The 27,635-nt window shown below is 44.5% G+C and overlaps 1 protein-coding gene and 1 non-coding gene across 4 annotated transcripts in view; one reads left to right on the top strand and one right to left on the bottom strand.

The window, feature by feature from the left end:
• Positions 1-27,635, bottom strand: part of Pstpip2 (proline-serine-threonine phosphatase interacting protein 2) — a 91,841-nt gene that overhangs the window by 50,974 nt on the left and 13,232 nt on the right. For all 3 annotated transcript variants that reach the window (XM_045143377.1, XM_045143375.1, XM_045143376.1), the window contains exon 2: positions 4,996-5,096. In XM_045143377.1, the coding sequence (XP_044999312.1) occupies positions 4,996-5,041 (46 nt within the window). In that variant the 5' untranslated portion in view covers positions 5,042-5,096. The remainder of the gene's footprint in view (positions 1-4,995; positions 5,097-27,635) is intronic.
• On the top strand, positions 20,916-21,022 carry LOC123458959. Its single transcript, XR_006635892.1, has one exon. It is a non-coding gene; the product is annotated as a U6 spliceosomal RNA (small nuclear RNA).

Here is a 27,635-nt window from a genome sequence, read left to right as displayed (position 1 = left end):
GCATATATCTGGGGTTTGTTTGAAGTGGCTGGAGGCCCTGTAGCTTGCTCTCTCTCTCTCGCTCTCTCGCTCTCTTTCTCTCTCAACCTGCTTCTTTCTCTCTCTCATATAAATAAATAAAAATCCAAAAATACTTTTATAAAAAAAGAGAGTGCTTGGTATGGTGGCACATGTCTTTAATCCCATCACTTGGGAGGAAGAGCTAGAAGAATTTCTGTGAGTTCAAGATCACCTTGAGGTTACATAGTGAATTCCAAGACAACCTGGGCTAGAGCAAGACCCTACCTTGAAAAAAAAAAAAAAGGAGGGGGAACAGGAGAGTTTGGTTGCTCAGTGGTTAGACACTTGCTTGCAAACCTGACAGCCCAGGTTCGATTCCCCAGTACCACATAAAATAAAGCCAGATGTACAAAGTGGCATATGCTTCTGGAGTTCATCTTAAGTGGCTAGAGGGACTGATGTGCCCATTCTCACTCTCTCTGTGTCTGCCTCTTTCTTTCCATCTCTCTCTCTCTCTCTCTCTCTCTCAAAAAAAAAAACTACAAAAGAGAGAGAGAATGAAAAAAGAGAGAAAATGAGGGAAAAAGGTTTCTTAACAACCTTTTGGGTCATTTAGTTTTGTAGGCAAGCGCCTTAACTGCTAAGCCATTTCTCCAACCCCCATAAATTTTTATATTTATTTATTATTTATTTATTTATGAGAGAAAGAGTGAGTATAGATGCCCCAGAACCTCCTGCCTCTGCAAACTCCAGACACATGCTTCACTGTGTGTTCAGGTCTACATGAGGACTGAGGAATTGGATTCAAGTCAGCTGGCTTTGCAAGCAAGTGCCTTCAGCCACTGAGCCATCTCCCCAGCTCAACAATGGGTTTCAATTTGACATTCTCACATATGTCTATGATGTATATTTAGTGTATTTACCCTCCCCTCCTATTATCCTCTTGTTTCCCTCTCACTCCCACCAATCCCTTCTTCTCATCTATTCTCTCTCTTTTTTTTTGAGGGGGGGTTCACAGCAGGGGCTCACTCTAGCCCAGGCTGACCTGGAATTCACTATGTAGTTTCAGGGCAGCCTTGCACTCACGGAAATCCTCCTACTCAGCCTCCTGAGCGCTGGGATTAAAGGCATGCACCGCCACGCGCGACTTTGTTGTTTCTATTGCTGATGCACTTTATTAGGGTTTCTCATAGGACTCTGGATGAGGGACTATTTACAGGACCATGTGGCTACACCATGAAAGAAAACGTCTGTCCTGCTCGACACTAAAGTAGACTTGAGACACACCCAACAAGGCTCAGGGAAGTTTGTGGAAGAGGGAGTGGAAAAATGTAAGAGCTACAGGGTGGGAGGGACTATCCAGAGGCCTTGCCCCCCACAATGACTGACGGCTGCTCTCAACTCCTAACCCGCAACCCCATGGGGAGTACCAGTATCACCCTGAGGAGAGGCCTGAGTGGAATGGGGGCAGGGAGGAGGGAAATGGTACCAACATCCAGAGTTTCTACTTAATAAAAAGAAAAATCATATGGCTAGGGAGATAGCTTAGCAGTTAAGGCACTTGCCTGCAAAGCCAAAGGACCCAGGTTTGATTCCCCAGAACCCCTGTAAGCCAGACACACAAGGGGGTAGGTACGTGCATCTGGAGTTCATGTGCAGGGGTTCTGGAGGCCCTGGTGTGCCCATTCTTGCTCTCGCTCGTGCTCTCTCTCTCTGTCTCTGTCTGCTAAATAAATAAAATAAAAATCTGATACTTTTTATAATCATGGAAGTTGTTAATAAAAAAAATTAAAATAAAAAAATAACCTGATTCATGTGGGTCCTGGAGAATCAAACCTGGGTCCTTTGGCTTTGCAGGCAGATACCTTAACTACTAAGCCATTTCTTCAGCTCATAAAATATATATATTTTTTTAATCTTAAAGAGTCAGGTGTGGTGGCGCACACCTTTAATCCCAGCACTCGGGAGGCAGAGGTAAGAGGATCACCAAGACTTCGAGGCCACCCTGAGACTACAGAGTGAATTCCAGGTCAGCCTGGGCTAGAGTGAGACCCTACTGGAAAAACCAAAATTAATTAATTAATTAATTAAAATCATAAAGATTTAAATAAAAGAAATAGAAAACGTCTCTCCCAATTCCAGCAACCATTTCTAATTATAGGGATCACATGTGCCCTTCCTCACTAGCTACCATTATCTGACTATAAATCCTCAGGGAGGGGCGGAGCTTCATGGGCCCCTCCTTCCCGCTTCCAGCATGCTAGGATGCCGACTGGCCCAATCTCATGTTCGCAATCACAACTGCTGAGAGATCAAGCGTTTAACAGTGATGTCATGCTACAAAGACAGCATTTCACCTCACTCCACTCCATCCTTTCTGGCTCTTACATTCTTTCTACTCCATTCAACTGATCCATTTGCTCCTCTCTCTTTTCCTAACCCTTTTGGGCTCCACGCCACTACTGCTACAATAAACTTCTCTACCTTCAAAGAAATTGTGCCCCAGAATCTCTGCTTCGAAACAACCCTAACAGTAATGTCCTCTCGATTCGATCTGAAGTCTCCTTCCTCTGATAATAGAACAGTATGCCTGCTTGTTTCCTGGTTCCATTTACTTTTTCCATCCTCTCACCCAAAAGCAGAGTCTGCCTGATGATCAGGTGCATTTCTTGGAGACAACAACAGAGGTCCTGTTTGTTTTTAATTTTGTATTTTATTTATTTATTTGCAAGCAGAAAGAGATAAAGAGAAGAGAAACAGCTGGGAGTGGTGGCACACGCCTTTAATCCCAACACTCGGGAGGCAGACGTAGGAAGATCGCCTTGAGTTCAAGGCCACCCTGAGACTACATAGTGAATTCCAGGTCAGCCTGGGCTAGTGTGAGACTCTACCTCTAAAAACTGAAGAAAAAAAAAGAGGAGAGAGAGAGAAGAGAGACATACAGAGTGGGCATGCCAGGGCCTCTAGCCACTGCAAACAAACTCTAGACACATGTGCCATCTTGGGCATCTGGCTTTACATGGGTGCTGGGCAATCAAACTCAGGTCTTCAGGCTTTAAAGGCAAGTGCCTTAGCTGCTGAGCCAACTCTCCAGCTCTGGATCCTGATTTTTTTAATCTAATCTGCTACTCTGTGTCTTTTTTGTAATTTTTTTTATTTTTATTTATTTGAGAGCAACAGACAAAGAGAGAGAGAGAAAAGGGCGCACCAAGGCCTCCAGCCACTACAAATGAATTCCAGATGCATGCACCCCCTTGTGCATCTGGCTAACTTGGGTCCTGGGGAATCCAGCTTCGAGCCAGGGTCCTTAAGCTTCACATGCAAGCGCTTATCTGCTAAGCCATCTCTCCAGCCCACTCTGTGTCTTTTGATTGGATCATTGAGATCATTACTGTTTAGAGGTATTATTGGAAAGAATGTGCTGTCACCTTATTGATTTTATATTGTTTGGTGTTTTCCTGTTCCTCATTTCCTGAACTACTATCCTGGTGTGGTTTATTCTTTCCCATAGCCTCATAGATGGATTCATTCAAGTATCTTCTGTACTGATCAATTCCTTTAATCTGTTTGTACCATGGAAAGTTTTTTGTCCGTCAAGTATAGCACATAGGTTTTTCTGAGTACAGTAGTTTGTATTGGCAGCTGTTATCAACCTCTCTCTATGACAGACTTTGGACTTTCTCCCCTGCTTTGTAAAGTGCCTGACTTGACTTTGCTGTGAAAATTAGACATATTCAGGCATCATCTGCCTCTTCTGAACACTGTTATCCCCTGGCTCCCAGGAATTCTAAGAGTGCATGTCCTCCTGTCAACCTCCAGCTTCCTTCCTCTCCACCCATTAAGGGCTCTTGAGAAACTTTTGTGGTTTCCAGAAGTTGGAACTCTGTCTAGCATTATGGCAATAGTGAGCAGAATCTGTTCCCCATGAGAAGACCTAGGATTTTCCGAAATCACAGTGGTATGCTCTAACTTACACAGGGGGCTTTGCTGAAGTGAAGCCACTGTGTCATCCTCCTGAAACCGGGGGAGCCTCCACCGGCCTTGAGAGGTAAGTTAAACGTAAGCATCAACAGATCCACTGTGGCATTTCCATGCATGCATGTACCAGGCTTTTTAAAATATTTTATTTGAGAGAGAGAGGGAAAGAGGCAGAGAGGAGAGAAATAATGGGTACGCCAGGGTCTCCAGCCCCTGCAAATGAATTCCAGGCGCATGTGCCACCTTCTGCATCTGGTTTATGTAGGTCCTGGGGAATACAACCTGGGTCCTCAGGCTTCACAGGTAAGTACCTTAATGACTAAGCCATCTCTCCAGCCCACCATGATTTGATTCTATCCTCCTAGCTACCCTTTCTTGCCCTCTCCTTTCCCCTGGTACCACAATAATATACATATACATATATTTTTACTTATTTGAGAGAGAGAAAAAAGCAGATAGAGAATGGGACCTTCAGCCACTGTAAATAAACTCCAGACACATGTGCTACCTTGTGCATCTCGCTTATGTGGATACTAGGGCATCAAATCTGGGTCCTTAGGTTTTGCAGGCAAGCGCCTTAACCTCTAAGCCATTTCTCCAGCCCTACTTACGGTATTTTGTGTGCCTGCCACAATGTGGTTGTATTATAAATCTTGTGCCTTGCATTTGTTCCCAAGAACTTCAGGACAGAGATTCAAATCACTTCTGGAGTTAGTTGTCCCATACCCTGTTACAAAGGGTCTTCAGAACTGCTAAGCACAATCGGAAAAAAAGAAAAAAAAAAGTTGACGTCGGCTTGGTGGCGCACGCCTTTAATCCCATCATTCTCGAGGCAGAGATAGGAGGATTGCCATGAGTTCAAGGCCACCCTGAGACTACAGAGTGAATTCCAGGTCAGCTTGAGCTACAGTGAAACCCTACCTCAAAAAACAACAACAAAAGTAAATAAAGAAAAGTCACTAGTCTGTGCAGGGCAGGGTGAGGAGGCATCCTGACCCAGAGACCTTAGCATCATACCTTTCTTTGAGAAACTCCTCAAACTCTTTGCAGTTCTTGCGGCCATTGTTCAGGTGCTGAATGATGCTGTCATAGCCGACTGTGCTGAGGATGTCTGTGCTCTGGGGGAGGAAACAGCATGGCATCAGACCAGGAGTGACACAGGGGGCAGCCCTGATTCCTGGAGAAGGGTGGGGCAGAAGAGGCAGGAAACTGGCAATGGTACCTCACTGAATTGCTTTACCAAGTCAGGAGCCCAAAGAAAATGAATAGTAGTCAAAAGTGCACACAGCTGGAAAGGGTATTTAAAATGATGAAACTCGGGCTGGAGAGGTTGCTCAGTGGTTAAGATGCTTGCCTGTGAAACCTGAGGACCCAGGTTCAATTCCCCAGGACCCACATAAGCCAGATGCACAAGGTGGCACATGCGTCTGGAGTTTGTTTGCAGTGGCTGGAGGCCCTGGCATGCCCATTATATTCCCCCCCACCCCAGTAAATAAGTAAATAAAATATTTAAATTAATGAAACTAAAAGGCCACTGAATAGGAAGTGATGCCGGAATGAGACACATGGATGAGGAAGGAGGAAGGCTCAAGTCCTTCTCTGGGCCTCTGCTCACCCCTAAACCAAGCCAGGAGTGAAATAACAGGTGCCTACTCCAGCCTCATGCTGCGTGCATCTCCATACTGCTGGGTGGAAACTGGCTCAAGCTACAGCTCCTTTTCTGTCAGAAGCTTATATGACTTTCCATAAATCCTTAAACTTGGTAGCAAGCCATGAGCAGTGGCTCACGCCTTTAATCCCAGAGCTCTGGGAGGCTGAGAAGAGGGCCACTATGAGCTCAAGGTCAGCAGGGGCTTCATAGTGAGCTCCAGATCAGCCTGGGCTAGAGTGAGATCCTTCCTTTAAAAAAAAAATGGACCCACGTTAGCCAGATGCATAAGGGGACACACACATCTGGAGTTCATTTGCAGTGGCTGGAGGCCCTGGTGCGCCCATTCTCCCTCTCTCTCTCTATCTGCCTCTTTCTCTCTCTGTCTGTTGCTCTCAAATAAATAAAAATAAAAATAAATTTAAAAAATAAAAAATAACCCTGGCACACCCATTCTCTCTCTCTGCCTCGTTCTCTGTCACTCTCAAATAAAAATAAACCAAAAAATTTTAAAAAATAAAAAATAAAAAAAGTGGGAGGACTGAAGAAGTGGCTTAGCGGTTAAGGCGCTTGCCTGAGAAGCCTAAGGATCCAGGTTCAATTCCCCAGTACTCACATAAGCCAGATGCACAAGGTGGTGCATGTGTCTGGTGTTTGTTTGCAGTGGCTACAGGCCCCGGTGTGCCCATTCTTTCTATCTCTCTCTATCTGCCTCTTTTTCTCTCTCAAATAAGTAAATAAAATATCTGAGGGTGGGGGGAAACTTGCCACCAAGCCTGACCCTGACATCTCTTCCCACAGCAAATTAGCCCTTTTGAGGGTCTGGGGCTGGAGAGATGGCTTAGTGGGTAAGGCACTTGTCTGCAAAGCCTAAGAACTCTTGTTAGACTCTCCAGGTCCCACATAAGCCAGACGCACAGGGACGCGAGCACACAATGTCTCACATGTGCACAAGGGGGCGCCTGTGCCTAGAGTTCCATTGCAATAGCTGGAGGCCCTGGCATGCCAATTTTCACCCCCCTTCTTCCTCTCACTCCTTCACACACGTTCACACACATGCACAGAGAAAGGCCAATCTGTTGGGCTTGCCTATAAAAACAAAACAAGTTAAGTATGCCTGAAGCAGAAGTCAGGAGGCAGGCCACAGAATGGGAAAAGGGGCCATCTGCCCACTGAAAGTAGGAATGAGAGTCTAGGCCAGAATGTTCCAGGTCATTCCGGATCTTAATTTTGAGAAAAGAAATTTAATTTTTTTATACGGTTGTAAATAATGTGGAAGTGTTCCCTACCGAGGCTGGCTCCCTGATGTTTACCCCAAATGCAAACAATAGGTTGCTTGATTCAGATCCAATCCTTAATCCTAGCACTAGGGGCAGGAGGTAGGGGTGCAGAAGAGGGGCTGAGGTAGGATCACCATGCACTCAGAGAAAATGGGTGCCCCAGGGCCGGTAGCCACTGCAAAAGAACTCCAGATACATGCACCCAAAAAAATCAGAAGAGAAAATGAAAACAAAGGCTTCATTGTCAAAGTCACTTTACAGACAGAAGTTTTATATATATAATTTATTTTAAGAGAGAAAGAGGCAGAGAGAGAGAGAGAGAAAAAAAAAAGAAAGAATGGGTGCTCCAGGGCTTTCAGCTATTTTGAACAACCTCCAGACATGTGCACCCCTTGTGTGCATGTGAAATATTGCATGCCTGCGTCACTGTGCATCTGGCTACGTGGGGCCTAGAAATTCAAACATGAGTTCTTAGACTTCATAGGCAAGCGTCTTAACCACTAAGCCATCTCTCCAGCCCCAGACAGAAGTCTTTGTTCCTAAAAAAGGAAAATGCTTAACTTCATCTTAACGACATATACTTGAAAGGTGGTTTCCCTTTTCCTTCCTTCCTTCTTTCTTTTTTTCTTGTTTTTTTGAGGTAGGGTCTCACTATGTAGTCTCAGGGCGGCCTTGAACTCATGGCAATCAGCCTTCCTCTGCCTCCCATGTGCTGGCATTAAAGACGTGTAACACCACGCACAGTCTCTTTCTTTATGAGAAGGAGGGAAGGAGGAAGGGAGAATGAGTATGGGGGGGGGGGTCTCTGGGCACTGCAGATGAACTCCAGACGCATGCACCAACTTGTGCATCTGGCTTACACAGGTACTGGGGAATCAGGCCTGGGTCCTTAGGCTTCACAGGCAAGCATCTTAACTGCTGAGCCATCTCTCCAGCCCTCCTTTTCTTAATTAGGGGTACAGATAGTTGGGTGAAAGGGAGCTAGACCAAAGTTTCCTAGAAACACAAACCAAAACAAAGACCTCCCAGATGCCTGGGTTGGATGTTCATCCCAGCAATGTGGAGATGTCTTCTACTACAACTGGTATCCTTCTCCCAGCTTCTCCCTCACTGGTCTCATCACTCAGCTCCAAGAGGATAGCATACATTTCCATCCCCAAACCTTCCCATATGCTCTTCCCTCAGCAGGAGTGGCATCTCCCCTTCCTTCTTCCCTAAAATCCTACTTCTCCATCAGGACTGGTTCAAATCCCATTTCTTTTTTTTTAAAATATTTTATTTTTATCTATTTATTTATTTATTTGACAGAGAAAGAGGAAGAGAGAAAGAGAGAATGGGCGCACCAGGGCCTCCAGCCACTGAAGACGAACTCCAGGCGCGTGGGCCCCCTTGTGCATCCGGTTAACGTGGGTCCTGAGGAACTGAACCCAGGTCCTTTGGCTTTGCAGGCAAACGCCTTAACCACTAAGCCATCCCTCCAGCTGACATATCTCATTTCTGAAGTCATCCTCAGATAATTTGCCTTTCATCCTCCAATTCTCTTTTGAGTGTCTGGGGTATTTACACCTATCCCGTCCTTTTGCTTTAAGCATATACTATTATGTATCACTCATTATACATAGAGGTATCTTTGGAGACAAGGCCTCATGTTTCACAAGCTGGCCTGAAACTCATTACATAGCCAAGGAACCAAGAATAACCTTGAACTTTTTTTGTTTTTGTTTTTGTTTTTCAAGATAGGGTCTTGCAGCCAGGCATGGTGGCACATGCCTTTAATCCCAGAACGTGGGAGGCAGAGGTAGGAGGATTGCCATGAGTTCAGGGCCACCCTGAAACTACATAGTTAATTCTAGGTCAGCCTGGACCAGAGTGACACCCTACCTCCAAAAACCAAAAAAAAAAAAAAAAGAAAAGAAAAGAAAAAGAAAGAAAGAAAAAAGAAAAAGACAGCCTATTCAACAAATAGTGCTGGCAAAATTGGATATCTATCTGCAGAAGAATAAATTTAGATCCATATTTCTTATCCTGCTCAAAAATCAATTCAAAATAGATCAAAGACCTTAATTTAAAACCAAAATTGCCAGGTGTGGTGGCACACACCTTTAATCCCAGCACTCGGGAGATAGGAGGATCACCATGAATTCAAGGCCACCTTGAGACTACAGAGTGAATTCCAGGCCAGCCTGGGATAGAGTGAGACCCTACCTTGAAAAGCCAAAATAAAAGAAAGCCAAAATTGCTGAAGGCACTAGAGGAAAACAGAGAATTCAGGACTGGAGAGATTGCTTAGTGGTTAAGGCACTAGCCTGCAAAGCCCAAGGACCTGGGTTCAATTCCCCAGTACCTACATAAAGCCAGATGCACAAGGAGGTGCATGTGTCTGTGGAGTTTACCTACAATGGCTAGAGGCCCTGATATACCCATTCTCTATCTGGCTCTCTCTCTCTATCTCTAATAAATAAGTAAATAAAATTTATGGGCATAGAGAATTCACTGGAACTTAGAGGTACAGGTAAGAACTTTCTGAAAAGGACTCCAATGGCATATGAATAGTCCCAAGAATCAACAAACTGTATCACATGAAATTAAAAAGTTTCGGAATAGCAAAGAAAACTAGCAGAGAATGAACGGAAATCCCACAAAACAGGAAAAAATATTTCTCAGCTATACCTCAACAGAAGATTGAGGGTTGATATTAAAACCATATAAAGAACTGCAAAGCCTAACATACACCGTCTCTTTCTCCTTTCAAATAAAGAAGTAAATTTTATGCAGAAAAATGGATGGACCTGGAATGGATTATACTAAGTGAGGTAACCCAGGCCCAGAAAGCCAAGCGCCACATGTTCTCTCTCATATGTGGATCCTAGCTACAGATGATTGGGCTTCTGTGTGAGAGTGAAAATACTTAGTAGCAGAAGCCAGTAAGGTAAAAAGGAGACATAAAGGGTAGAGAAAGGAAGGGAGGAGGATACTTAATAGGTTGATATTGTATAAATGTAATTACAATGATTGTAATGGGGAGGTAATATGATGGAGAATGGAATTTCAAATGGGAAAGTGTGGGGGTGGGGAGGGAGGGAATTACCATGGGATATATTTTGTAATCATGGAAAATGTTAATAAAAATTTTTAAAAAAGAAGTAAATTTTTAAAAAAGTGCTAGTCAGGGCTGAAGAGATAGTTTAGCAGTTAAGGCGCTTGCCTGCAAAACCTAAGGACCCCAAGAACCCATGTAAGCCAGATGCACATGTTGGCACATTCATCTGGAGTTTGTTTGCAGTGGCTAGAGGCCCTGGTATGCCATTCATTCCCTTTCTCTCTCTTCCTCCCTCTCTCTCTCCCTTCTTTCCTCCCTCTCAAAAAAAACAAATAATTTTTAAAACAAATTTAAAAACTGCTAATCAGCTGGGCATGGTGGTGCACACCTTTAATATCAACACTTGGGAAGCAGAGGTAGGAGGACCGCCATGAGTTCGAAGTTACCCTAAGACTACACAGTGAATTCTAGGTCAGTCTGGGTTAGACCAAGACCCTACCTCAAAAACAAAACTGCTGATCAATAAATGGGCTAATAAAATAAACAGATTCTCTAGAAGAAACAAAAGAAACGATTTTTTTTTTAAATGTTCAACATCCTAGTCATCAGGTAAATGCAAATTAAAACCATTTGGAGATCCCATCTTACCCTAATCAAAATGGCTAGCATCAAGAAAACAAATTCTAAGCCAGGCCTGATGGCACACACTTTTAATCCCAGCACTCAGGAGGCAGAGGTAGGAGGATCATTGTGAGTACCAGGCCACCCTGAGAGTACATAGTGAACTCCAGGTCAGCTTGGACTAAGAGAGAGAGGGAAAAAAAAAATTCTGTTGCATTTGTGGGGAAGAGGAACCCTCATTTACTGTTAATGGGAATGTAAACTGGTGCATCCACTATGGAAATCAGATAAAGGCTTCTCAAAATGCCAAAGATTGGGATGGAGAGGTGGCTCGGTGGTTAAATGCACTTGCTTGCAAAGCCTATGACCTGGAATCAATTCCCCAGTACCCACATAGAGCCAGATACACAAAGTGGCACATGCATCTGAAGTTCATGTGCAATGGCAAGAGGCCCTGGCAAGCCTTTACATACACACACACACACACACTCTCTCTCTCTCTCTCTCTCTCTCTCTCTCTCTCTAATAAATAAATAAATTATTTAAAAGCTGAAAATTTGAGCTGGAGAGATGGCTCAATGGTTAAAAGCACTTGCCTGCAAAGCCTAAAAGCCCAAGTTTGATTCCCCAGTACACATATAATAGCCAGATACAAAAAGTGGTACATGGCCACCCTGAGACTACATAGCTAATTCCAGGTCAGCCTGGACCAGAGTGAAACCCTACCTCGAAAAACCAAAAAATAAAATAAAATAATATAAAGTGGTACATGGTTCATTTGCAGTAGCAGAAGCTTTGCAGTAGACTTCCGGTTAAGATGGCGGTGTAGGTACCACACCAAAGCATTCTAGGGGGGATAAAGACCAAAAAAACTCAGCAAAATACACACTTTTACTAAAAAGTGAGGTGTATAGGAAATTGAAGCGGCAGCGGAGAAGTAGAAGAGTTATAGAGCATCCAGAGCCCACACAGGCGGGAAAAGCGGCTCCGGCAGCTTGGCCAACCACCGCGGCCGCGGCGCAGCAGAAAAGCGCCAGACTCGGCTCGAGCCGCAGGAAAAGCCAGGTGCGGGCGCTTCCCTCACACCGCGCTCTCCGCAACTCGGAAACGTGAGGGGAGAGCGGCAGTGAGCAGCGGAGGAGCAGACCGCGAGGTAGAACACGTGGAGCAGCGAGACAACCAGAGCAGCGCGGCTCCCTCCCCTCCCCCACCGCCTGAACCCAGCTCCGGCGAACAGAGCAGCGGCCCGGGACCCGGCCACGCCAACTTGGGCTGACAACGGGACCCAAGCAGGAGCAGAGTTCGGCAGCAACATCAGCAGCTCCAGCACCGGTACCAGTGGCCGCAGCAGCGGCAGATCCCGCAGCAGCAGCTTCAGGGCGAGCAGCAGCAGTGGACACAGCAGCAGCAGCTTCAGCAGCAGTGGTGGCTCCAGCAGTGGCAGCTACGGCAGCAGCAGAGGCAGCAGCAGCGGCTCGGTTTGCCCCTCAGGAAAAGCAAGTGCCCAGCTCCAGAAATCAGAACAGCAGCCCGACGACCCAGGCAGCAACTTGACTGAGACCAAAATCATCCAAGGTAACTGGGATTGCACCAGGGAAGGGTCTCACTTAGTCACAAGCTGACTTGGATCCCTCAACAGACCAGAAATCTTAACCTCTTTGTTGATAGAGGATCTGGTCGTTATAATAACTACTCTTGCATACATACTCGGGGCTGTTTTTGATTGAATGTATACAGTGTTTAGTTAAATTTTAGAATCTACCTGTATTTTATTCCACTCAGCCTGCTTGAATACTCCTATAGCAGGGAAACGCAACCCCTAAGAACATCTTTGTAGATACTCTGAGAGTCTTAAGAGCCACACCTAACACCTTAAGGTCCTACCCTGAAAATATATTACATCAAATCAATTGATACAGCTAAGAATACACAGCTAGCTAGAAAATCCAAGCATTAATTTAATCCAAGATGCAAAAATATATGCATTATAACACAAGAAACACTAAAAAGCAAGACGATATAAATCCACCTAAAAGTATTAATGCATCAGAAATGTCCTCCAGTGAGAAAGAGTTAGAGGAAATGCCTGAGAAAGAGTTCAAAAGAATAATTATAAATATGTTCAAAGAGGTCAAAGAACACATGAAAACAATCAAAGAAGAAATCAAAGAGGAAATCAAAGAAGCTTTGCAGTACCCATTCTCTCCTTTTCTTTCTCTCACTCTCAAATAAATTTTTAAAAATATTTTTCTTATTGTGGGTTTTTTTTTTTTTTTTTGGTTTTCGAGGTAGGGTCTCACTCTGGTCCAGGCTGACCTGGAATTAACTCTGTCCTCTCAGGGGGGCCTTGAACTCATGGCAATCCTCCTACCTCTGCCTCCCGTTATTGTGGTTTTTTGAGGTAGGGTCTCACTCTAGCCCAGACTGGTCTGGAATTCACTGTGTATTATCAGGGTGGCCTTGAACTCATGGTGATTCTCCTAGCTCTGCCTCCCGAGTGCTGGGATTAAAGGCGTGTGTCACCATGTCCAGCTTAAGAAAAGAAAAAATTAACAAAAAAAGACAAACACAGCTGGAGTCAGGCATGGTGTCTCATGCCTGGAACCCCAACACTTGGGAAGTGAAGGTGGTAGGATCAGGAGTTCTCAAACAGCCTTGACTATAAATAGTAAGTATGAAGCCAGCCTGGGCTACTTGAGACCCTGTCTCAAAAAAAGGGGGGGAGGCTGGAGGGATGGCTTAGCAGTTAAGGTGTTTGACTGCAAAGCCAAAGAACCCAGGTTTGATTCCCCAGGACCCATGTAAGCCAGATGCACAAGGGGACGCATGCGTCTGGAGTTCGTTTGCAGTGGTTGGAGGCCATGGCACACCCATTCTCTCACTCTCTCCCTCTTTCTCTGTCAAATAAATAAATAAATAAAATAAAATAAAAACACAGAAAGAGCGAGAAACCAAAAAAGAGAAGGGGGAGCTGGAGAGATGGCTTAGTGGTTAAGGCGTTTGCCTGCAAAACCTAAGGATCTAGGTTCAATTCTCCAGGTCCCAAGTAAGCCAGGTGCACATGGTGGCACATGTGTCTGGAGTTTTTTTGCAGTGGCTAGAGGTCCTGGCTTGCTCATTCTCACTCACTCTCTCTCTGTCTCTAATAAATTAATTAATTAATTAATTAATATGCCAAAAAGAAAAAGAAAACAGAGGGGCTGGGCATGGTGGTGCACACCTTTAATCTCAGCACTCAGGAGGCAGAGGTAGGAAGATCGTCATGAGTTGGAGGCCACCCAGAGACTACATATGGAATTCTAGGTCAACCTGGGCTAGAGTGACACCCTACCTCAAAAAAAAAAAAAAAAAAAAAGAGGGGAAAGGAAGGAGTGAGGGAAGAAAGGAAGGAGGGGGCATAGAAAGTTAGAGGATTCATACCACCTGACTCCAAAACTTTCCATGAAATTAGGGTAATGAGAGCAATATGAAGTGACCTGAAATAAACAAGTAGGCTGATGGAAAATTTATATAGACTTGTCTGTGGTCAGCTGACTTTTACCAGAGGTGCCAAAGCTATTCAGTGGAAAAAACAGTAGCCTTTTAAACAGATGTTCCTAGAATGACTACATAAACTTCGTGGGGGACGGGATGTAGCTCACAGCACTTACCTAGCATGTGAGAGACCCTGAGTTCAATTCACAGTACCACAAAAATTAATTAACTAATAACCCTCGAGGGGTGGGAAGAAGAGTCTATTCATCTTCACACAGAAGTTCATTTGAGCCCTAGGAGGGAAGCTGCAACTGTCTGGCTAAATGGAGACGTGACGGCCATGCCCATGTTAGTAGCCTGCGGCAGGGTGGAGCCCTCATCAGCTGCCGCTTTGGCAGAACTCTGAGAGCCAGCTGTTCAGTTGCCCTTTGTGGGGAGGGCGCTGGCTGGCCTCCCAGTGTCCTCGGACTGCTCTCTCCATGGCTGCTCCAGTTTCAGCCCCTACTGGCTGGGAGTCCATGGCTATGGGTCTAGGGCCTTGTGAGGTGGGAATCTATGTACTTCATTCTCTGTTTTGCCTAAGTTGGAAAGCTTCCTTCCAACTCTGGTCCCATCTGGGCTTTATTTAATAATTTTTTTTTAATTTTTAAAAAATGTACTTTATTTATTTGAGAGAGAAAAAAAAAGAGGCCGATAGAGAGAAAGAGAATGGGTGCACCAGGGCCTTCAGCCTCTGCAAACTCCAGACATACACGCCACCTTGTGCATCTGGCTTTACGTGGGTCCTTGGAAATCAACCCGGGGTTCTTTGGCTTTATAGGCAAATGTTTTAACCACTAAGCCATCTCTCCAGCCCTATTTAATAATTTTTTTTTAATTTTGTTTATTTTTATTTATTTATTTGAGAGCGACAGACAGAGAGAAGGAGGGAGGGTGTGCCAGGGCTTCCAGCCACTGCAAACGAACTCCAGATGCATGCGCTCCCTTGTATATCTGGCTAATGTGGGTCCTGGGGAATCAAGCCTCAAACTGGGGTCCTGAGGCTTCACAGACAAGCGCTTAACCACTAAGCCATCTCTCCAGCCCCCTATTTAATAATTTTTATTCACTTATTTGCACGTGTGTGTGTGTGTGTGTGTGTGTGTGTGTGCATGTTGACCAGAGTCTCTTTCTGCTGCAAATGAATGCCCATCCAGCTTTACACAGGTAGCTAGAAAACTGACACTGGGCTGACAGGCTTTGCAAGCAAGTGCTTTTAACTGATGAGCCATCTCCCTAGCTCTACCCCCACACTCAATCTCCTTCGTATACTGCAGAAATTCCTGCAATCTACAGTTGTTTTTTTTTTATAAATTTTTTTAAATTTTTTATTTATTTATTTGAGAGCAACAGACACAGAGAGAAAGACAGATAGAGGGAGAGAGAAAGAATGGGTGCGCCAGGGCTTCCAGCCTCTGCAAACGAACTCCAGACGCGTGCGCCCCCTTGTGCATCTGGCTAACGTGGGACCTGGGGAACCGAGCCTCGAACCGGGGTCCTTAGGCTTCACAGGCAAGCGCTTAACCGCTAAGCCATCTCTCCAGCCCTCTTTCTTTCTTTTTTTTTTTATAAACAAACTCCAGCCAGGCATGGTGGTGCAAGCCTTTAATCCCAACACTCAGGAAGCAGAGGTAGAAATACCTCCATGAATTCGAGGCCACCCTGAAATTGCATAGTGAATTCCAGGTCAGCCTGGGCTAGACCCTGCCTTGAAAAAACAAAAATAAATAAAGAAATAAATAAATAAAAGAAAGAGAAAGAAAAGAAGGGCTTCAGATTATAAAAGAAACATAAGTATACCACAGGAAATTTAGAAAATGCATAAAAGTAGTAAGAAGAGACTTTCTTTATTTTTCAGAGAGAGAATTGGCAAGCCTCAGCGACTGCAATTGAGCTCCATATGCTGGCACCACCTACCGGGCATGTGCAGCCTTGCACTTGCCTAACCCTTGTGTGTCTGGCTTACGTGGGATCTGGAGAGTCGAACATGGGTCCTTAGGCTTCACAGGCAAGCTCCTTAACCACTAAGCCATCTCTCTAGCCTGAGAATCACTTTCATTAGTTTGGTTGAAACCTATTCTTCTCATTTCTTCATTTTGTCTCTCAGTCTTTGAGACATGGTCTAGGCTTCCAGTTCTCAGTTCTTCTACTGGAACTGCTGGAGTGCCAGGACTGCAGATGCAGGCTACTCCACAGGCTTCACTTCTCCCTTGCACCCATTACTTTCTCAGGTTCTACTTTCACTGACTGGCAATCAGTGACGTTACCTTTCTCATTGACCTGCTAACTTGAGCAAAGGGGCATTTAAACATATGAACATGCTGTGTGAACTGAGCCTAGAAAGCTGTGGGTGTTTGAGGGTTGTAGAGGTGATGTGAGGTGAGGCGACTGTAGCGGGTTATAGAATGTGGAGAAGGAACTGGAGTGGTATTTCATACTTGCCTTCACCATCAACCATTATTTTGTTAAAAATTGAAGGATGGGGCTGGAGAGACGGCTTAGCTGTTAAGGCGCTTGCCTGCAAAGCCAAAGGACCCAGGTTCAACTCCCCAAGACCCACGTAAGCCAGTTGCATAAGGGGGCACATGCATCTGGAGTTCGTTTGCAGTGGCTAGAGGCCCTGGCATGCCCATTCTCATACTCTCTCTCTCTCTCTCCTTGCCTATTTCTGTATCTCTCTCTCTCAAATAAATAAATAAATAATTGCAGTATGTACCATTTCAGTGACTTTCACCTTGGGTTTAGGAGAACCTGAAGACAACAATGGTAATTGTCATAGCTCTCACTGAGGTTTCTCTGACACCTCTCCAGCAAATTCCCAGGTGATAACACACAACTCTCAATAGCTAAGTGGCAATGTTTATTTCACCAGTATCTGCTTTCAATGAAAATTTCTCATGATCAAGACAAATGTTTTAGAGCTGGAGAGATGACTTAGCTGTTAAGGCACTTGCCTGCAAAGCCTAAGGATCCAGGTTCGATTCTCCAGTACCCACATAAGCCAGATGCACAAGGGGGTATGTGTCCAGAGTTCGTTTGTATTGGCTGAAGGCCCTGGCATGCCCATTCTCTTTCCCTCTCTCTGTCTCTCTGTCTCTCTCTCTCTCTCTCTCTCTCTCACACACACACACACACACACACACATACACACACACACAAACACACATAAATAAATACATTTTTAAATGAATGTTTTGACTATTATTGACAGATATATAATGTATTTTGATCATAATCCCCCATTACTTTCTTTTGTCTCCTATCTCCTTTCCACTGAACCCCTTCTTTCCAACTAGTCCCTCTTCTGTTTTGATTTTTTATCTTGTTTACTTAATATTTTATTTTTATTTATTTATTTGAAAGAAAGAGAGAAAGAGGAAGACACAGAGAGAGAGAGAGAGAATGGGTGCTCCAGGGCCTTTAGCCGCTGCAAACAAACTCCAGCTGTATGTGCCTCCTTGTGCATCTCCTTACCTCCTGGCTTACTTCCAGGGTAATGGGGAACCAAAGCCGGGTCCTGCCAGGCGTGGTGGCGCATGCCTTTAATCCCAGCACTCAGGAAGCAGAGATAGGAGGATCACCATGAATTTCAGGCCAGCCTGAGACTACCAACAATAACAAAACAAGAGCTGGGTCTTTAGGCTTCGCAGGCAAGCACCTGAACCACTAAACCATCTCTCCAGCCCTATTTTGAATGTGTTTACATGGCTAGTCTTGCAAAATTATTTTTTTATAGTTTATTTTTTTATTTGAGAGAGAAAATGGGCACTCCAGGACCTCTAGCCTCTACAAATGAACACCAGACATACGTGCCACCTTGTGTATCTGGTGAAAGTGGGTAGTGGGAAAACAAACCTGGGTCCTTAGGCTTCACAAGCAAGTCCCTTAACCAATGAGCCATCTCTCCAGCTTGAAAAACTTTTTAATGTGCCTTTTTTTCAATTCCTTTTAGTCTATCAAGCACTTGAGAAACTCAAAGCACATTATCTCTTTTAATCCTTCCAATATTTTCCACATTCCAACCTAGCCAGTCAACACTGAATGGTTGAACTATTTGCTCAGTCATGTAGCTTGTGAATGACAGAACTCAAACTCAAGTGTGGCATTGGAGCCTACGTGTTGTCCGTTTAGAATTGCAAGGAAATGGGCTAAGGAACAGACAGACAGACAGACAGGGTCCTTGCGTTCAAATAAAAAGAGTAATGTGGGGTTGAAGAGCTGGCACAGCAGTAAAGTGAGCTTCCTGAACAAGCATGAGGATCTGAGGGACTTGAAATCACCTGAGTTTGGATCTCCAGAACCCACTCAAATAGCTGAGCGTGGCCCGGTACATCTGTCACCCCAATCCTACTGGGTGTGGAGACCAGAGAATTTCTGGGGACCAGTCATAGCAAGCTCAGAATCAAGAGACTTCATCTCAAGGAAAAAGAATGAGTGAGTGATGGGGGGGGGACACCCAATCTTCACTCCCAGCCCACCACAGGCAAGCCCATGGGGGGTGTGGTGGTTTAATTCATAAATTTAGGTGTTCTGAATGCTAGGTCCCCAGGTAGTGGAGATTTGGGAATTAACACCTCCTGGAGGGAGTGTATTGTTGGGGGCAGGCTTATGGGTGTTATAGCCAGTTTCCCCATGCCAGTGTTTGGCACACTCTCCTGTTCCTGTTGTCCACCTGATGTTGGCCAGAAGGTGTGTTCACCCTCTGCTCATGCCATCATTTTCCCTGCCATCATGGAGCTTTGCCTCAAGCCTGTAAATCAAAATAAACCCTTTTCTCCCAAAAGCTGCTCTTGGTCAGCTGAATTCTGCCAGCAATGCGAACCTGACTGTAACAAGGTACCACAGGTGAGTGCACGGAGCACTGCATCAGTACATACACATGTACACACCACACCATACACACTACACATATGCAAAAGCAGCAGCCGCCAGGTATGGTGGCACACGCCTTCAATCCCAGCACTAGGGAGGCAGAGGTAGGCGGAACGCTGTGAGTTTGAGTCCACCCTGAGACTACATAGTGAATTCCAAGTCAGCCTGGGCTACAGTAATTCCATACCTCAAAAAAAAAAAAGGAAGAAGGAGGAAGAGAATAAGCAAGAAGGAGAGGAGAAGGAAGAAGAGGAAGAGGAAGAGGAAGAATTATCTAGGCAAGTACCTTAAGGATACACTTTAGCTATTCAGAATATAGATTTTGAGGGCTGCAGAGATGGCTTAGCAGTTAGGGCAAATGCCTGCAAAGCCTTAGGACCCCACTTCAATTCTCCAGGTCCCCAGTAAGCCAGATGCACATGATAGCATATGCGTCTAGAGTTTATTTGCAGTGGCTAGAGGCCATGGTGCACCCATTCTCACTCTTTCTCCCTCTGTCTCAAATAAATAAAAATAAAATCTTTTGCACAAGGGGACACACGCGTCTGGAATTTGTTTACAGTGGCTGGAGGCCCTGGTGTGCCCATTCACACACACACACTCTCTCTCTGTCTCTCCCTCTTCCCCTTTCTCTGTCAAATAAATAAATACATATTTTAAAAAATACTAAAATATTGTTAAAATAGGGATATTGTTTACAATCATGGAAGTTGTTATTTATAAAAAATAAAAATAAATAAACAAAATAATAATAATAAACCCTCCATATCTGCAGAGTTGGGTTCCTAGATCAAGGAAGAAAGCATTAGGAGGTAAAATGATCCCCTCAGTCTTTATCACAAGGCGACTGCTGTCTTTTAGCTGTTAATAAGTAACCGGAAGATTTGGATAATATTGTTGGCTCGCAGTCACAGTTTTTCGTTGTGTTTGGAGGCAGCAATAAGGAACGCTATATTTCCTCCATGTCTCGTTTTCTCTACCTGTGAAGCATGGGAATAGCTCTATTACCCTCTGTTTATGAAGCATGTGGCGATCTGTAATGCAAAGTGCTACACAAGTGGTCCCTATGCCAAGTCCTCACACAAATGCAGCCTTTGTATGAAGTGAAGCCAGCCTCCTCCCCACTCCAATGGGACTCTCTAGGCTTCCAAAAGGCATCAACGTCAATTTGCATGTGTTACTCAAAGCAGGAGGTTTTAAAATGAAATGCAAACCGCGAAGAGTCTTCTCTAAGACTCCTCTCCTTCTTAGGTTTCTGGCAGCAATTTTCCACCTCCGAGTCCTGCCATCATGCGCAATCTGTGGTTTTTCTGATAAGCTTCTGGAGGCAGAATATCCATGGCGATCCTTTTGGGCTCCATATTTCCTGGAAGGGGTATAAACAGTGGCTATTCCCAGACCCCACCCGAGTTTAGGAGTGAGCAAGCCTGAGCTGAATGAAGGAATCACATGCCAACAACTGCCTGGCTGGTGCTGGCCTGGGAGGCTCCAGGATCTTTGGCCTGAAGGTCCTGTGTACAGCAGACACTGTGACAGGTCTCATGGCAGCCCAGAACCAACTGCGAGGATATTCATGGAAGCACTCGAGGGCTTTGGAGTTGTAGGCTCCGTTTGCTTCTCACCTCTAGGTCTTCTGCCCAGAGGCTACACATGGGTAAAAGAAGTAGAAAAAGAGCCTAGAAACGAGACTTCAGAAGTCCTTATGGCCCAGTGCTCGGGCTGGGCAAGCAGCAGGGGTAAGGGATATGCACCTCGAAGACTGAATGCCAGAGCCAGAGTGGGACACACAGCGAAGATGCCCTCCACCCCATGACCTCCTCTGAATCGGTGCCCTGCCACCACACACTGGATGCCCTTCTACCTGCTTACTATAAGGCTGTTTTTACTGTTTTTGACTTGCATGTGACATATGAGCCTGCTGCTGGCTCTGGTAAGGTTTCTGACATTGAAAAATGTTTAGAGAGTGCTCGCTTTGGCAGCACATATACTAAAATTGAAATGATACAGAGAAGATTAGCATGGCCCCTGCACAGGGATGACATGCAAATTCATGAGGCTTTCCATATTTTAAAAAAGAAAAATGTTGGGCTGGAGAGATGGCTTAGCGGTTAAGCGCTTGCCTGTGAAGCCTAAGGACCCCCGTTCGAGGCTCGGTTCCCCAGGTCCCACGTTAGCCAGATGCACAAGGGGGCGCACGCGTCTGGAGTTCGTTTGCAGAGGCTGGAAGCCCTGGCGCGCCCATTTTCTCTCTCTCCCTCTATCTGTCTTTCTCTCTGTGTCTGTTGCTCTCAAATAAATTTTTTAAAAAATTTTAAAAAATTTAAAAAAAAGAAAAAAGAAAAATGTTTAGAAAGCCCAGAAACCATAGATTGTTATTAGAAAAAATTTAGTGCCATGGATGGGCTACCTTCCAGTAAGTTGTTGGCCAGGGAGATTCTGGATGCTCCCAAAACATTACAGGATATTGCCAAGGCTCTTGGTTGCCCATCAGAACTAGATGGTAAGACTCTATTGCTGAGGGCTCCACATGCTTGGGCCGCAGGTCACTGAGAAATCAAGCTGGAGTTGATCTAAAAACCTCCTCCCTAGTGACGAGCTATCAGGACTCTGGAAAGAGGTGGGCAGTACACAGGCTTTTGGGAGACAGAATTCACCTTGCAAGGCTTACAGCTGACCAGCCAAGCCAAATATGCCAACTGGTACAATCATGTCAAGTCTGTTATGGGAGAAACCAACTGCTCTCTGATTAGATTTGAGGTGGCTCCATGACAGGAAACTCCTGCCTGGTACTGAAAACCTAGTCAAAAGCCTATGGCTGGTACATCAAAGCCCTAGGGAAGTAACAGCTACTATTGTCTGACTAAATGGATATTTGACACCCACCAAACTGCCCTCTGAACACTTGTGTTTATGCCCATATATTAATGCTACTCTCACTTTTGCTTATAGAAGCTTCTCTTTTCAGATAGTGGTGACCACTGGGGTGACTCAAAAGCTACCACAGTGCTGAGAAGAAGTGACAAAAGAGTGTTCAACACCGAGACATCTCTATTACACCCTCCAAGGCTCAGGGGCCACTGTGGAAAAGGTGGCAGAAAGAATGTAAGAGCCAGAGGAAGGGTAGGACTGCTTACAATGCTGCTTTCCAAACACAAAATGGCCTTGATATCCATGACCTCACAGTACCTGACACTACCTGCACAAGACCTTCATAACAGGAGCGGGGGGAAATGATGACATCAAAAACAGAAGAGAGACTAATTGGAAAGAAAAAAGGATTCAATGGAGGGAAAATGGCACATGCATCTGGAGTTCATTTGCAGTGGCTAGAGGTCCTGGTACAGCCATGTTCTCTCTTCTTCTTTCTGTCTCTAATAAATAATTTTTTTTTTTTTTTTTTTTTTGGTTTTTCAAGGTAGGGTCTCACTCTAGCTCAGGCTGACCTGGAATTCACTATGGAGTCTCAGGGTGGCCTTGAACTCACAGCAATCCTCCTACCTCTGCCTCCCGAGTGCTGGGATTAAAGGCGTGCGCCACCACACCTGGCTTCTAATAAATAATTTTTAAAGTTTCAAAAAATAAAATGTTTAGAGAGGAAATTGTGATGAAAATACATTATGTACATGTATAAAAATTATCAATAGAAAGTTTAAAAATTAGGTGGAGCTAGACATGGCTCAGAAGTTAAGGGCATTTGCTTGCAAGGCCTGCCAGCCGGGGTTCAATTCCTCAGTACCCACATAAAGCCAGATGCACAAAGTGGCACATTGGTCTCATTTGTAGCATACTGATGGCATCACAGGTAATCAGTGATACAGAAATATTTTCCTTCCAGTCCATGATATTCCTAGAGAGCCTCTCATATGTGTCTTCCCCGGTCCTGCCCCCCAAGACGGAAGGCACAAAGAAGCAGCTACACCCAGAACTAGAACCAGGTATCCATCTTTGGGACCAGGGGAAGATAGTGGAACACCAAGCCTCAGCAGTCCAGACACCAAGCCAAGAAAGCCAGCCAGATCAAACAGCAAATGTGCTGCCACACGCTTATATATAGAACTGGGAGCCAGGGAAAGGGGTCAAGAAGGACAGTGGGGGAGCTGAATAAAAACAGAGTTTGTACAGCATCTAGTCTTTCTAGATGTTAAAGAGGTTTCCAGTATATGAGAAAAGTAGACTTAGAGGGGAAAAAAAAAAGTAGAGTTAGTAAACTAGTATTTTGAGTACCCTTATGTTAAAATTTATAAGGAAAATTGTTCCTAAAAGTACTTAGGGAAGTAAAATTGTTAATATCCTCTCAAAATATTACAGTTGCATACATCTGACCACTGGGTTGTCAGAGATGGGAAGGATTCTAAGGTAGAATGTTCCTAGAAAATGTTTTGCAATTACAGCCTTGGTTGGGTGTGTGCAGTTTGTTCAGTGGTATTGTACTTATAGTGGGAAACTTAAGTCCTTATTGGAAACATGTAGTTGAAAGGCAGGATGGAAAATTTTAAAGTAAACTTGGTGAAGAAATAGCTAGTTGCTATAGCTAGGGGACAGCCTGAACTGTATATTCAGAAAGGAGTAAATCAAAAATAGGCTAAAAGATAGGCTGCAGGTGGCCCAAGATATGGGTTGGTCGGGTCAACCTAAACTTTGTGTCCCGGGAAGAGGATAAACAAAAATACAGTTTTGAGAAAAACCAAAATATTAAAATAGTCTCCCAAGACAGCTTGACCAAGGACTTAAACTCTGGTTATGCACAAATAAGATATGTATACATAACTGTACAAGCTTGGCAAATACCCTTGTGAAGCCCCCTCCCCTTTCCCTTCCTTGCTAAAAACCCTATAAAAAGAAACACCCAATAGGGCTCAGGGTCAACTCCTCTGTCTCCTGCATGAGATACATGTCGACCCCAGAGCTCTGGCTTCCCGAATAAAGCCTCATGCTTTTGCAGCAAGTTGGGTCTCCCGTGTGTCTTTGGGTGCGTGCTATCTGAAGACTTGAGTGAAGGTCTCCCTCTGGGGGTCTTTCATAGTCTCTAGATGCTTAAAGTGCATAACGTGATAAAAATAGAGGGCTAATGCCATGCCCTTTAAGGATCATTATTTTATAGGAATGGTTGCATTTGGGGAGTGGAGCTATTAAACGATGTCTTAAGAGCAGATGCTGAGTGTTCATTGGGTGGCAGCAGGGCATAGGAGAAGGAATTGTGCAGAGCAGGGTTCTGGGTCAGGTTGGTTCAGGTTAACTATTGTTTTATATAAATTATTTCAGTTAGGCCAGGCATGGTGGTGCACGCCTTTAATCCCAGCACTCGGAAGGCAGAGGTAGGAGGATCACCGTAAGTTCAAGGCTACCCTGAGACTTCATAGTGAATTCCAGGTCAGCCCAGCCTAGAGTGAGACTCTACCTCAAAAAAAAAAAAAAATTATTTCAGTTAGTATTACTGGGTATTGAAGAATCAGTCCTAGTAAAAATAGAAAATAGGGCTGAAGAGATGGCTTAGCAGTTAAGCACTTGCCTGTGAAGCCTAAGGACTGGTTCTAGGCTTGATTCCCCAGTACCCATGTAAGGCAGATGCACAAGGTGATGCATGAATCTGGAGTTTGTTTGCAGTGGCTGGAGGCGCTGGTATGCCCATTCTTTCTTTCTGTCTATCTACCTACCTATCTATCTATCTATCTATATCTCTCTCTCCCTCTTTCTCCCCCGTCTGTCACTCTCAAATAAATAAAGAAAAAAAATTTTTTTTAAGAAGTAGAAAATACTCTATAGGGCTGGAGAGATGGTTTAGCAGTTAGGTGCTTGCCTGTGAAGCCTAAGGACCCCAGTTTGAGGCTCAATTCCCCAGGACCCACGTAAGCCAGGCACACAAGATGGTGCATGTATCTGGAGTTCATTTGCAGTGGCTGGAGGCCCTGGTGCACCCACTCTCTCCCTCCCTCCCTCCCACCCTCTTTCTCTCTGCCTCTTTCTCTCTCTGTCTGTCATTCTCAAGGAAATAAATAAAAACAAACAAAATACTCTATAAATGTCCTGTTAGTTTTCAGGAAGAACTGTTTTCTCAAAGTGACTGCTGCAGAGGGAGAAGAGGATAGAGGAGGGAAGTACAAGGACCTCCACATCTAGAAGCCGGTTTTCAGTTGTAACAATGGGTCTATATGTGCATTCTTTGAAAAGTACTTTTTATTGTGTACAGAGTTCACTATTCTACAACATTTAGGCTTTACACATGTCCTGAAGTGACAAGGTATGGTAACAAATAGAATGAGTGAATTAGCCAATGTGTAAATACATTGCAATGGAAGCAAAAGATGACTCCTGACCAGAGAATTGTTCACCACCCCTGGATCGGGGGTCAGGACATGGTCTGTGGGCTGGCAGCAGAGGGCCAGGAGGAGGCTGCAGGGAGAGTGCACGTGTGTGTTCAGACTACGTGTTGATAGAGCCGTGATGCCTGTGCGTCCTCTGACTGTTCACTGGGAATCCGTAGTTCAGTGAGAACATACCTTCTTGCCAATATGCTGTAGTATCTATGATACACTCTAGAGACACTTTGCTTAGTGTGGCCTGTTACTTTATGTTTAGTTTTAAGTTGAGCATTAGGGAATGCAGACTTAATCGTGATTCTGCCAATATTCTATCTAGAGGCCTGTTGCCATTTTTGTCTTCTGTGAAATTTTTGTTGCCAAGGAAAACAGGAATTATAATTCTGTGTTAACAGAGTGAGATGATGTAGTGTATCCTTAGTTATCAAAATACTCACATAGCTTAAAATGCTTGAGTTGGTGAATATTCACGGTGTATGGGAAAGCATGATACGTTCTGTACAGTGTCAGTTCCCAAATGGAATGCAGTGTGTACTCATGCAAGATCCAGGTATGTCTGTCCAACCAAACTGCCTGTGACTGAATGATTTTTTTTTTTTTTTGCTTCTTATATCTTTGTTTCCTGTAATGCACATGTGAAAGCAGATTCTTTTGAAAGCTTAAAAAAGAGAGAGTAATGGTAAATATGTATGAAAATGTCACAATTAGCTAGGCATGGTGGTGCACGCCTTTAATCCCAGCACTCTGGAGGCAGAGGTCAGAGGTTAGAGGATTGCCATGAGCTCAAGACCACCCTAAGACTCCACAATGCATTCCAGGTCAGCTGGACTGAAACCCTACCTTGAAAAAGAAAACTTATTAGCCATTTGTATGTCTTCTTTTGAGAACTATATGTACAGTTTCATAGCATGGATTGTTTTCTTTTTTTTTAATTTTTTTTTGTTTATTTTTATTTATTTATTTGAGAGCAACAGACAGAGAGAGGAAGAGGCAGAGAGAGAGAGAGAAGAGAGAGAATGGGCGCACAAGGGCCTCCAGCCACTGCAAATGAACTCCAGACGCATGCACCCCCTTGAGAATCGAGCCTCAAACCGGGGTCCTCAGGCTTTACAGGCAAGTGCTTAACCGCTAAGCCATCTCTCAAGCCCTGGGTTGTTTTCTTGATGTTTAGTTTCTTGAGTTCTTGGTACATTCTAGATATTAATCCTCTGTCAGATGTGGACAATAAAGGGCCTATTGCTAAAAATACCACACACACAGGCTGACCTGGAATTAGTGCTGGAATAAAGGCGTGAGAGAGAGAGAAAGAAAGAAAGAATAAACACACTAGGGCCTCTAGCTGCTGCAGACAGACTCCAGATGCATGTGCCACTTTGTGCATTTGGCTTTACAAGGTACTGGGTAATCAAACTCGGGTGATTAGGCTTTATAGATAAGTGCCTTAACCACTGAGGAGCCATCTCTCTAGCCCAAAAGGGACATTTTATTTTAAAAATAGGTTGGTCGCTGGGCATGGTGGTGCACGCCTTTAATCCCAACAGTTGGGAGGCAGAATTAAGAGGATCACCATGAGTTTAATGCTACCATGAGACTACATAGTGAATTCCAGGTCAACTTGGGCTAGAGCAAAACACTACTTCAAAAAAAAATTATTTTTGGATTAATAGTATAAGCATTTTTCCTGGCTTTTGTGGAACTCACATCGATCCTCCTACCTTGTCCCTTGAGTGCTAGGATTAAAGGTATGCACCACCATGCCCAACAGACCATAAAATCAACTTTTTAAAATTTCATTTAACTGCAGAGATACTATATTGTTGGTATACTATTGTACTGTCCACATTTTCACAATGTGGACCAACTTATCACTTGAAGCACATTGTAGGCCTGAGACTGGGCTGGTAGATCTTATTATCTTTACAGCCAGACAGGAAGTACAAGCCACCAGCTTGGCCAGATGGCTTCGAGCAAGTACTCTACTCACACACTGAGTAGACTACTGTATAGACCTGAAGCGATACCTAGCCAAGACCAGGTGGGCTACTGCCACCTTTGGCTGGTGTCCTTGTCCTCCCCACATCCTGTTCTCTCTGGATTCATCACAAGTCCCTCCAGAACAGCTGCAGTCTTTGCATACCCAGCATCTCCAACCCAGGCATTTCAAGACTTCCAGCTTTGCCATGTGAAACCTCACCCACAGGACGCGTTTCCTGGCCTTCTGAGAGCAGACAGGTTTCTTGCTTGCCAAGCCCACTAGACCTGGGTAATTTCATTATAGGTTCTTGAAGAGAGGTCACATGTTCACAAGCAGGTGCCTTGAATCTGAAATGCATCTGCTCCCTTTGAATTAGAGCTGAGAACAGCTA

Source organism: Jaculus jaculus, chromosome 2 (assembly GCF_020740685.1).
Source record: "Jaculus jaculus isolate mJacJac1 chromosome 2, mJacJac1.mat.Y.cur, whole genome shotgun sequence".
NCBI classification, from domain to species: Eukaryota; Metazoa; Chordata; class Mammalia; order Rodentia; family Dipodidae; genus Jaculus; species Jaculus jaculus.
Note: the sequence above shows the minus strand (reverse complement) of the source record. Positions and strands in the feature narration are given on the sequence as shown.